This window comes from Palaemon carinicauda, chromosome 6 (assembly GCF_036898095.1).
Source record: "Palaemon carinicauda isolate YSFRI2023 chromosome 6, ASM3689809v2, whole genome shotgun sequence".
Classification (NCBI taxonomy): domain Eukaryota; kingdom Metazoa; phylum Arthropoda; class Malacostraca; order Decapoda; family Palaemonidae; genus Palaemon; species Palaemon carinicauda.
This window is the reverse complement of record NC_090730.1, coordinates 64,354,057-64,366,869: the sequence shown is the minus strand read 5'-3', so window position 1 is coordinate 64,366,869 and position 12,813 is coordinate 64,354,057. Positions and strand designations below refer to the sequence as shown.

Sequence of the window (12,813 nt, the reverse complement as noted above, 5' to 3'; positions counted from 1 at the left end):
TGATCCAAGAGCGTCATCACATCTGTTACGCTGCTCGTCTGTGGACCAAGGGTCCGTGAGGAGGAACGTAGGGAGTCATTACCCAGGTAAAGTTACGATCTTTTCATTATCGTTATGGATATGCCCAGTCCGTTTTCCTGGTGTTAATGATACTCCCTCTGATGCTGATGAACGTTCGTCCCCTCTTTGTCGTCTAAGCCATGTATGGATAAGTACTGTTGAGTTATTTCACAGATAGTTAATGCAGTGTTGGGTTATTTACCTGTATCTATAAATTATGACTCAGCATAATTCTTTTGTGAAGGTATTTAAGTATTTATGCATTTAGTATGTGGCATGTGTATTTGTATGCTGCCTTGTGTTATGTTTTATTATTTGGTATTTGGTTTAGCTTTAAACGTTTGTGTGTAGGTAGATAATTTTAAGGTTTTCTGCCTTTTCAATTCTCCTGTCTTCCTTATTCCTATCTGTTTAGTAATAGGGTAGTGGTTTGTTGATATTTGTGGGCCCGGCTTAATATATGAGCCATACTTTTGATCTGTTTAGTTTTTCTATGTTAGGGTTAAGAATATTAGATATAGGTCAACCTTGTGTATTTAGAGGACTCTGTATATTAGTCCTCCAGGACATTTTTGTTTACTCATTGTTGTTTGTCTTAGGAGCTTTTTGTTACTCCTGGTGCAAGGTTGAATTTATTTAAGCGTACTGTAATAAATATTGTTAGATTTTTCCAGTGTTTTTGTTCTGTCTTCCCTCAGTTCACCGAGTTACATAAATAATGTACTGCCTACGATTCCTTTAAAAATCAAAGTTTAAAGAACCAGAACTACGGCCTTCACAGGTCGTAACAAGTGATGACCGTGACAGGATTCGAACCTGCAATCTTTGGTTAAGGAAAAAGTGTCCCAAGATTTGGCTGAGGGTAATGAGGTAGCTAGCGGCCTAGCCAGTGATTTTGAGAGTGGCACTGATTTTGAGTCGGACCAAGAAGGATCCATAGTCGATGATGTGAGGATAAATCCTGGTTTGTCCCTGTTCGCTGATTCCCCTGCAGTAAAGGTTATGTATGAAGGTCCGGCCAATTTTCCTACTCCGGCCAGGGCTGTTAAAAATGTTAATATTTCAACTAACCCCTTTTTAGCTGAGGAGGCTGTTCCCAACCATGTAACACCTTCTGCTCATGTAATGGGGCAGGAGGAGTTCCATGTAATTTGTAAGAGAATTGAGTTATTGAAGCTGCAGTTTGAGGAGGACGAGAGGGCCCGGAAACATGAGATTGAGTTGCTCAAGCTTAAGGTTTGAGTTGGCCAAGGTGCAAGGGTCCCCTAATCATGTTAGTTCTCCCTATAGCTCATCATCAGACAAATTTAATATTTCGGGTGCACTAAAGTTAATTCCAGTTTTTGATGAGGGGAGCGTACCAGAATATTTTAAAGCTTTTGAGAGGGTTGCCACCCGGTAGTCTTGGCCCACAGAAATGTGGACGGTACTCATACAGTGTAGATTGACGGGCAAGGCACTGCGGGTGTATAATGCATTGGAAGAGGGCCTTGCCAGAGATTATGACAAAGTAAAGGCTTTGGTTCTCAGGGCCTATGATTTGGTCCCTGAGGCCTATCGCCAGAGATTCCAAACCACTGGCAAGCCCAATTCTATGTCTTATGTTGAGTACGCTCGTCTCAAGGAGGAGCAGTTTGACAACTGGCTGAAAAGTCGTCAAGTTGCTTCCTTCTCTTCCTTGAGGGAACTGATGGTACTGGAGGAGTTTAAGAAGGTGTGTAGTAAAGAATTGAGGGTTCATCTGGAGGACACTAAAATTTTAACTTTGTCCAAGGCGGCTCAGGTAGCTGATGAGTTTGTCCTGACCCATCGGGCTGGGTCAGGTAACTTCTCGTCCTCATACCCTAATAATAATAGTAATTTGTCTTCTAAGTCGAATAATCCCTTTAAAAACCAATCTAGTACCCCAAATAGTAGCATGAGTAATCATGTTGGTAGTGGCTTCAGAAAGGACTTGAGTGGTGGGCACACTCTGGTTTTTTCTAACCGTGGCAATTCGGGTAAAACTAATCAAGTTAGAGGTAATTGCTTTTGGTGTAATAAGCCAGGGCATCGACAAGCTGAATGTAGAGCCAGGAGCCGTTACCTCCAAAAGAATCAAAATAAGAGTCAAAATAATGTTAATCAGCCTACGCCAATCTCGCTAATTTCAAATAATTCTATTTCAGAGAGTAAGAATGGTAAAACTGTTGATCCCCAGGTTAGTAATGAACCAGATGTAGGTAAAGTAAAACCTGTATTGTGTGAGTCCACTGGTAATTTATGACCATTTAACAAATATGTCTACCCAGGAAAATTGAAATCTGAGACCTCTACACTTTATGTTAAGTTCTTGAGGGACACAGGATCCGCTAAATCTTTGGTGTTGGCAGGGTCCTTGTCTAACTTAGTTCCCTATACTGGAGAATACGTGGTCCTGGGAGGATTTCCCGATACGGTGGTATCTGCTCCTTTAGTAAGGGTGGAGCTGTCCTTCCCAGGGTATCACAAGGTTACTGAGCTGGCGGTAGTCGAGAGCCTGCCGATACCAGGAATAGACGGAATCCTTGGGATTGATATGTTGAGTGCAGAGGGGCAGGAATTATTTCCTATTGTTTCGGTCACGGCTTGCCCTGTGGCAATAACTACTCGAGCCTATGCTAAGCGTGCAGCGGAAGCTGATAATGATGATGACCTAGATTTAAGTAATTCAGAAGTAGAGGTAGAGAAGCCCGGGCTAGTAGAAGGTAGTAGTAGTAGCAGTAGTTCTAGTTTTGGAATGTTTAAATTATTGAAATCCGATTGTGACAGTCACTCTTTCATAAAGCCCAAAAAGATGAATTTTCATTCGAGTTAGGTAATACGGACGATTTGACCAGGCCCAGGTTTGTGGTTTTGAAAGGATTGTTGTATAGGGTCAGTCGTCCCCCAACTCATCAACTAAATGTGACTTCTTGTTTAAGACAAATTGTCGTACCTACCAAGTTTAGGGAGGCTGTGTTAAGCCTTGCACATGAAGACTCCTTTTCTGGCCACTTAGGCTTAAGTAAAACTTTTTGTAGGTTGAGTAAATGTTTTTGGTGGCCAGGAATGAAGTCTTCGGTGAAGAAATTTGTAAGAACTTGTGAAGTGTGTCAGGTGATGGGTAAACCCAATCAACCTATTCCCAAGGCTCCTCTTAACCCAATTCCTTCAATTGGAGAACCCTTTGCAGAATTGGTAATTGATGTGGTAGGACCTCTGCCTAGGACGAAGTTAGGGTTTACGCATCTCCTGACCATAATGGATAGAGCATCACGTTTTCCTGAGGCCTTTCCAATGAGGAAAGTAACCTCAAAAGCTGTCTTGGACAAATTAGTGGAGTTTTTCTCCAGGTATGGGCTGCTTTGTAAAATTCAGTCAGATTGCGGCTCGAATTTTACAAGCAGGGTATTTAAGAGTAAGTGTGCTGAACTGGCCATTCAGCACATTACCAGTGTACCCTACCATCCTGAGAGTCAGGGTGTGGTGGAAAGATTTCACCAGACCCTTAAGTGTATATTAAAAAAATATTGTTATGAGCAAGGAGAGGATTGGGATAAAGGCCTTCCCTTTGCTCTCTTTGCCATAAGGAATTTTCCCAATTCTTCTACTGGCGTTGCTCCCTTTGAATTAATATTTGGGCACAAGGTTCGAGGACCTTTGGAAATTTTCCATGAATTGCTCGAAGCAAATCAGAGAGGAGAGCGTACGGTGGGAGAAGTTGTTAGTGAACTTAAGTCCAAGTTAGCTGTAGCTTGGAAGTATGCCAAAGATAATTTGTCTGCTTCCCAAGCTACGATGAAAACCAAATTTGATCAGAAGTGTAAGGTACGTTCATTTGAGTCAGGGGACTTAGTATTAGTTTTAAGCACAGACCCAGACAACTTCCTTGAACCCAGGTACAAGGGCCCCTGGAAGGTGTTGAGAAAGTTGTCTGAGGTCAATTATGAAGTTGAAGCCCCTGGAACTCGACGTAAATGTAAAATTTTCCACATAAACAGGTAGAAATCTTACTCTTCTGATAGACGGGATCTGTTAGCCATTGTTTTTGAGCCAGTTATGAGTGTGGTTGCACCTGTTGAGGAAAACTTGGAAGATGTTTTGGACCAGGTGCCTTCAGATGCTCTAGGTAATAACTTGCAAAATTTAGGTGTATTAAAAGAGGGGTTAGAGCATCTGGAGGCACCTCAGAAACAAGATATACTAAGCCTAATTATGGAATTTTCTGACTTATTTCAGGACTCTCCAGGAAGGACGAGGTTGCTCCAGCAGGATGTTGATGTTGGGGACGCTTCTCCGGTTAAGCAAAGCCCGTATCGCCTCAGTCCAGAGAAGCGTGCCATTGTGGAAGACGAAATTAAATACATGCTGGAGCACAATCTCATACAACCATCAGTAAGTCCATGGAGTTCCCCTATAGTCTTGGTGAAGAAGCCTGATGGTAAATATCGTATGTGTGTTGACTATAGGAGGGTAAACTCGGTTACTAAAAATGATTCCTTTCCTCTTCCCCGTATTGAGGATTGTCTGGACCTGATAGGTCCTGCGAGGTTCATTACAAAATTGGATCTGTTAAAGGGGTATTGGCAGGTCCCCCTATCTGGCCGTGCCCGTGAAATTTCAGCATTTGTGACGCCCTCAGGGCTTTACGAGTGCAAAGTAATGCCCTTTGGGATGAAGAACGCTGCCTGTACTTTCCAGCGTCTGATGAACAGGGTGATTTGTGGCCTAGAAGGTACAGAAATCAATATAGATGATTTGGTGGTACACAGCAACGACTGGCGGACCCACCTGGTAAGATTAAGAAAAGTTTTTGAGGCACTTAGGGCCGCCGGTCTTGTTGTGAATCTGGGTAAATGTAACTTTGGGAAAGCTAAGGTTAGTTATTTGGGTCACGAGATTGGCTTGGGTAAAGTTGCTCCTAAGCAAGCCAATCTCGAGGCCATAGTTGCTTTGAAGAGATCGTGTAATGTCAGAGACGTTCGTAAGGTGCTGGGTATGTTGGGATATTACCGTAGGTTTGTCCGAAACTTCTCTGACCTTGCACAGCCTCTAACTAATTTATTGAAAAAAGGGCAGAAATTTATTTGGTCTTCTCGATGCGAAGAAGCATTTTTAAAACTTAAGATGTTACTCGTGTCTAACCCAATATTGGTTTCTCCCAATTTTCAGAAGCCATTCATCATAGCAGTGGATGCCAGTGACGTAGGAATTGGGGGAGTCCTCTTTCAAAGGAGTGATGATGGTGAAGTACGCCCCGTATCTTACTACAGCCGTAAGTTACTAGAGGCGGAAAGAAAGTACTCCACCATTGAGAAAGAGGCTCTGGCATTGGTACATTTTAAACCATATGTAACTAACTTTTCATTCCCTATAGAAATTTGGACCGACCATAATCCGTTGGTATTCATTGAACGTATGAAGGGATCAAACCAGAGGATTCTGCGTTAGGCCCTTCAGCTACAAGAGTTCAATTTAATTATAAAACACATCAAAGGCGTGGATAATTGCATCCCAGATGCTCTCTCACGTGTCTAAGTTTTGATCTCTCCCTCTGTTTCTTGGGGCCCTCTCGGTACTCCTGGTTGCATGTGTTGAGGTTACATCCATGTTTCGAGGTATGTATATATTGAGCTCGGGTAAAAGGTTTGTACTCTTGTAAATTGTTCCAGGACCTAGGTTGGTGTGGATAATTCTATATTATATATATATATTTTTTTTTCTGTGTGCCTATTAAAATTTATTGTTGACAGGTATAGGATTGAATTTCTGTCCAAATGTTTGATGATGTATTTAAAACTTGCTATGTTCTTGTCCTTTTGCTTAGGTTTAAGAGGTTTTTACCTTGTGATTGGTTTATTACTGTAGATACTACGTTTAAGAGTGTTTTTTTTTGGTTTAAGATATTTTATCTTATCAGTGGTTTGTAGTAGCTTTAGTGTTTTCCCTGAATTTTCTTTATTTTTGTGGCCCTGCATTTTCTGATGTTTTGTTCAGCCTTGTGGCTTATCATTAAAAGAAAAATTTTGCATTTAGTGAATGAAAATTATTTTTCTTGGGGGAGGAAGGTGTTATGTTAAAGTAGGTTATTTAATTGTTTATAAATAAATTCGGTCTTTGGCAGGAGTAAATGTTAACTGCCCTTTTCATAAGAGTTCGGTGATAACCTTCGCTCCTCCTCCGTCGTTAATTAGTGAATTGCCATTAACTCTTTTGTTTATTTTTTTTTCCGAGTGTTTGGTGTTTACTGAGAGCCGTGGACGAGACTACTGCTGCCTGGAATGTTCAGTTCGGACCGTACCTTGATCAAAGACGTGTATCCTAATTCAGCAGCCATTGGTAGACGCCTTTTTTATTCCCTCATAAGGAATTGTACCTTGGGAGGATTATTTCGCTGGTGTCTTTGAGCCACCCGCGGTAAATTGTACACTTCTTTGGCTCACGGCTCACATATGCAGGGGTTTTGTCACCTGCGATAGCCACCTCGCTTGTTACGTCCTGCAAGTGTATGTGTCACTTGCGACCTTCACTTGGCGTTATTTTCCCCGCCTGAGGATCCTGCGGGAAGACGGTGCCGTCGTTCCGTCCCGGCACTGTTGGAGGTACTATTGCCGTGATCCAAGAGCGTCATCACATCTGTTACGCTGCTCGTCTGTGGACCAAGGGTCCGTGAGGAGGAACGTAGGGAGTCATTACCCAGGTAAAGTTACGATCTTTTCATTATCGTTATGGATATGCCCAGTCCGTTTTCCTGGTGTTAATGATACTTCCTCTGATGCTGATGAACGTTCGTCCCCTCTCTGTCGTCTAATCCATGTATGGATAAGTACTGTTGAGTTATTTCACAGATAGTTAATGCAGTGTTGGGTTATTTACCTGTATCTATAAATTATGACTCAGCATAATTCTTTTGTGAAGGTATTCAAGTATTTATGCATTTAGTATGTGGCATGTGTATTTGTATGCTGCCTTGTGTTATGTTTTATTATTTGGTATTTGGTTTAGCTTTAAACGTTTTTGTGTAGGTAGATAATTTTAAGGTTTTCTGCCTTTTCAATTCTCCTGTCTTCCTTATTCCTATCTGTTTAGTAATAGGGTAGTGGTTTGTTGATATTTGTGGGCCCGGCTTAATATATGAGCCATACTTTTGATCTGTTTAGTTTTTCTATGTTAGGGTTAAGAATATTAGATATAGGTCAACCTTGTGTATTTAGAGGACTGTATATTAGTCCTCCAGGACAATTTTGTTTACTCATTGTTGTTTGTCTTAAGAGCTTTTTGTTACTCCTGGTGCAAGGTTGAATTTATTTAAGTGTACTGTAATAAATATTGTTAGATTTTTCCAGTGTTTTTGTTCTGTCTTCCCTCAGTTCACCGAGTTACATAAATAATGTACTGCCTACGATTCCTTTAAAAATCAAAGTTTAAAGAACCAGAACTACGGCCTACACAGGTCGTAACAGCATCTCTCTTTTTTTCTTGAACAATCTAGTAGTATTGTTTTGTCAATATGTTTTCTGTCTCTTGGTCACTTCTATTTCTTGCACCCTCTTCATGGTGCCATTTACAATAACTCACATACTTGTATTGAAACTCTTATTTAGTGTCATAAACTGAAGTATTCTGATAAAAATTTAGTTTGTTTCCTCTTATTCCTTCACAGGAAACATCCTTAAATTTACAAAGCATAGCAGGTAACTTTAAAGCCCAAGAGATATAATCTTTGCTTTTGTTTACGTTGTACAAACCGTAACAAATTCTCACTTAAAAAACGGTAATCTACCTCGGTCCCAGTCAAATTTGAAATAAATTTTAATGTCTTTAAATGACCCTGCCTACCACAGAGCTACAATTCAAGGATGGATGAATCTCTCTTATAGATGGCTCCTTGTGCCTGCTGCCCAGGCTCTTAGTCTGTCAAAATCTAACTCTGCACTAGCAACAGTGCTCTAAATGAGACTTCTGCCTATGCATCATCAGCTAGTTAAATTTCAAGGGTGGGAAATATGTGTCCAACCTAAATCTTCTTGCTTTCAAATTTATCCAAAATTTTTTTATAAACCTGTGCATAGTTCATAAACATAAGTGATGTTGTGACATGTGAGAATGAGAAATGGGTGCATGTAAAATGCAATACATCCTTATCTAATCTGAATGGAGCTACTCTATGATACTTAAGAACATAACATACAAACCTGGATGAGAAAACACCATGGCCATGGAAACTAGTTCTAAAACAACATTGTTAAGGTCTGCTCGACACTTAATGCTAGCGCCTTGTTCAAGTAGTGCTGTATTATCCATCAAAACAGGAGATATTTGGTTAGCATGTTCATCTTTCTGCACACTCTGAATTTCTATGGCAAGTTTTACCACGTCCTGGACAACTGCAGAGCAATCTAGAACTTGAGACTCATCCATAATAGTCCTGGAATAGTAACAATTATTTTAGATGCCTTTAATTAGCAAGAAAACTACTTTATGGTACATTTTTTGTATAGGAATAATCTTATTAACAAGTTAATATGCATTATTACAGCACATAGAATTCTGAAGCTATTAAACATGTAAAACAATGAGTTTTTAATTTTAAAGTCCATACCGACAAAGTTTCACAGCATCTTCAAATTTGTTATTCTTAGCTGAAAGAGATGCCAGTAAGAAGAGTAATTTTACTTTAGATACTCCTAATAGATGAGCAAGATGCTGAAGTTGTTCAAGAGAGTCTAATAGGTGCTTAAAAGCCTCATCTGGTTTGGAAGTGAACTTGGATGGATTGACACTTTGTTCAAAACAAGAAACATCTCCTGATTTTCCTGGACGTATTGATAATTTTTCCCGAGTTTCTTCCTCAGTGTTGAAGCTCATGTATTTTTCATTCAGATACTTTTCAAATAACTTTAGAGACACATCACTATCTTCAAGCTCTCTAAGAGTTGGGAATATGTCGTACTTCAGCTGAAAGTCAATAAACATGAAATGAAAAAAACATGGTGTAAATCTTTCTTAAATTTTACTTTCAACCCATACACATTAATTTCCAGTAGTAAATGTGATTTTAATCCAAAATATGCATGCAGATAGTTTTCACACATCTCTGGCTTTGAATTGTCAATAATGCATAAGGCAAAAGCTGATTGGTTACATCTACAAGAAAAAATTACAGTACATTAACTTATTGAAAAGTAAATAATCTAACTATTATTCTTGTCCCTTTTCCAAACATATACAGTACTCAAATGACCAAGAGTTTCCAATACCCAGTTGTAAGTCAAAATGGACAATACTGACCTGTATTATCATAAAAAGATTTTCATCATGCAATGGCTTTTATACTGCATTTGCAAAATTACAAAGCCTTTAAAGTGGTTTTTATATCTCCAAGCTACAAACTTTGAGTCCTTTAATAGGGAGGAAGGCTTCAGCATAAGCTGGAAGAGCCATTGAATTGTGAATAAAGCAATTATAACAACTGATGGGTGGTGAACGGAAGGCCCGCCCATCTGTCAGTCAGTGAGACTAGCACTATTGTCAATAGGTTTGGAACTTCAATGGGTGACTAAGGCAGGAAGTGTAATTTAACAATCAGGTTTGTGTATTTAGTTAAAAATAGAATTTCAATAAAAGATTTCTGATTTCTATACTCATCATAAGTTTATATTGCTTTTTCTCCAGAAGTTCAGTTTAATAAGTCTGACCAGAAAAATTTCAAAATTTTCCCATATGTTACACCACAAACACAACCATCGTCCCTCAATAGGGGACTTGTCTTAAGGTGAGAGAAGTCCCTAAGAACCAAAATAAAGCAGGTTCAAACTTTCCCAGAAATGTCAATGTACTTGGTCCTGTACAGGAGCAAAGATGATGACTCTCCTTACAGCTTAAGCATAGCGATGCAAAAGGCATTTTGCTAGACCCTGTACCAAGTGTTAACTGGTACTTGGCTGCAGTAGGATCCTATACCTCCAATACAGAAAATGGTATCTGAATTTATATTTAGCTATTACAGTATTACATGGGTTTACGTCATTCATTCATAAATGTTAAATGGAAAAATAAAATTAGCATTACATACAGTAATTTTTCCCAACTTTATGTCGTAAAAGGAATGAATAAGTGCTGTAAAGCACAATATTGTACATCACATGGAAGTTAACCCTCTGGTGATCCGATGACGCATGAAAATATTTATTGCCGTAAATGATCCGATGACGCGAATTGCCATGTCGTATGCAGGTTATTTTCAGGGGAAATTCGGGGAAAATATACATGGCACTCAAGGAAATTGAAACTCACACCACGAGTGGCAGACTTATGCTGATTTTCAATGTAACCTATTATCTTTTTCAATTTATGCTCTAGTAGAAATTTTTTTTAGGCAGATTTGTGCGTATGTAAATAACTGCAATATATATGTCGTCTCATACATGATTAGAAAGCCAATTCTTTGTACTTTTATAAGATATATAAAAGAATATAAACGCATTAAAGCTTCTATACATGAAATTCTATCGTAAAAACACCTACAACAAAATTGCAAAACTTATTCCGTTATCAAACGGTAAATCACTCAATATTTTTTTAACAATGTATATAATTTTTATTAATTTATTTTGATGGAAATTTAATTGGCTTTACAAAGATATCTCCAATTTTTCCTTACCTTTATTTGTTACGTCGTAATGATGAAAAATGTCACCATAAAAGGGTCGAAGAATCTGAAATTTTCGCTCTTAAAAGATATTTTTCATTCATTTACACCTCATTTATAGAAAAGAGGTTGCATCCACATGAAATATCTACAATATTACACAATTTACATATTATAAATAATTCTCAAACATAATTACTGTATTTTTCATGAATTTCTAAAAAAAAAAAACATTTACGATTTTTTAAAAAATATTTTACGTTCAACAATCATTTTTTATTATTTTTTAACATTCCAGTTATTTCTTTTTTTTATATATTAGTACAAGTTCAATTTTTTGGCAATATAATGCAACAAACCAGAAGTCTTAATCTGTTAAACTTTTTTTTCCTTTTTTGAGAACGTCACTTTTCTGGTAAGGCCTTACTGTATGCGCTTTACCTCACATCAACTTTTGTAAGGGCATAAGGGACAAAGGGTTAATTAGTGTTTTTAATTAATAATACCAAGATTTATGTATTTTTTTATATGTATAGGGAACATTTTATGAGGAAATCCGAACTACGTCGAAAATCTCCTTACATTAGGCTTCTTGAGCCAATTAACAATGTAAGTCAGGGGATTACTTAAAGCAGAGTTAACATACAATCTATCCATTTTCCCCTTGTCTGGAAGGATGGAGGAGATACTTCTCTACACATCCTAGCTTTAAAAAGAAAGGAGGGTTGATTATAATGGTTATCTACATGTGATGTTGGTTCCAACACACAACAACCCCGACTGCTGCACCTCAAGAGGGGATGAAAGAAAAGAAGGCTACTTGTTCTCGGCTTATGTCATAAATGGCATCTCTAACGAAATGCTCCTTGATCATGAGGAAGCTGGGCAAGCTTCACAACCTGTTGAGTAGCCACCAAAGAACCAAGAATAAAACTAGCCAAGGACGTTTGGGTATACTCATGTAGGTAATGGGAAGTAAAGGATGTCTGGTGTTTTCTTGAGCCACTGACAAGTTCCTCCTGACTATTAGAGTGGCTCCGATATGCTTTCCTTCAAGAACTCTCACTCGAGCTGGACTACCAAGGCCCTTCTCGGTTGAGACACATGCTCATCTGATGATCTCATAAAGCCTGAAAGAATGTGAGTTCTTGGATATCTTTTTCTTGAACTTAGCAGTTCTAAGGAAGGGTATGGACAAAAGACCAGAAACAGAATCATCTCAAGATGGCACTGCAATATCCACACAGGACAGAGAAACTACTCTTTTTGATTCACTCTGGATACTTCTTAAAAGTGATGAGATGGAGAGGGACTCAAGGTTGGTATTGTGAGCCACTGGATTCTGGGTCTTAGCCACAAACTCAGAAGCCCCAGTAGAGACCTCCTTTCATTTGTCAGAATTACTGGCAACATAGGAAATGCCATGAAACTCCTCAATTTACTTCACCGAAGCTAAGGCTAGTAAGAAGGCAGTCTTTACAATCCAGTCTCTATCCATCACCCTTCTCAAAGGCAGCAGCCAGAACCTCTCAAATGAAGCACAAAAATAACCCAAGAAAAGCCACAAACTAGTCCAGTTCACATTATTGTCAGTTTGAACAGCCCTGGGCAAGCTTTGAGGGAGAGGCAACGGAGCATTACCGTCATTAAGGAACAATGATATTTCCAATCTCCTTGAAGAGTGTCCTGAAGTCTCCTCCTCCCACAATTTCTCATGAGGACTCGGCTCAAGACCTTACAGGAGACACAGTTAGTCGAGATCAAAAAGGTAAAAACGCAATCCCTTCAGAGTTGCTAATAACAACTCCAGAGGATCCTTCTTAGCTTTCTTTATAATGAGCTCTTATTACTGCAGGGGAGACCACGACTTGCCCCCGTCACAGGGGTATGACTACAAAGGGTCATGTACTCTGCAAAATGTACACAGATGAGAATCAATGCCAGCTTTCAACATAACCTGCAACATTTATTGCTGGATTTGCCTGGACATAACTGCATCTCTTTACCATCAATCTGAATATCAATCCCACTGAGAATAGAAAAAGTAAATGATCAATAGTCAGAATTTGAAGAGACCGCTTCAGTACCTCCATCCTTGCTGT

At 39.0% G+C, this 12,813-nt stretch overlaps 1 protein-coding gene across 1 annotated transcript in view; it reads right to left on the bottom strand.

Annotated features, from left to right (window-relative positions):
• The window catches only part of rod (rough deal), a 291,539-nt gene that overhangs the window by 81,220 nt on the left and 197,506 nt on the right, over nt 1–12,813 (bottom strand). Inside the window, exons 20-21 of the mRNA XM_068375218.1 lie at nt 8,663–9,018; nt 8,256–8,488 (exon numbers count right to left, since the gene is read on the bottom strand). Coding sequence (XP_068231319.1) covers nt 8,256–8,488; nt 8,663–9,018 — 589 coding nt within the window. The remainder of the gene's footprint in view (nt 1–8,255; nt 8,489–8,662; nt 9,019–12,813) is intronic.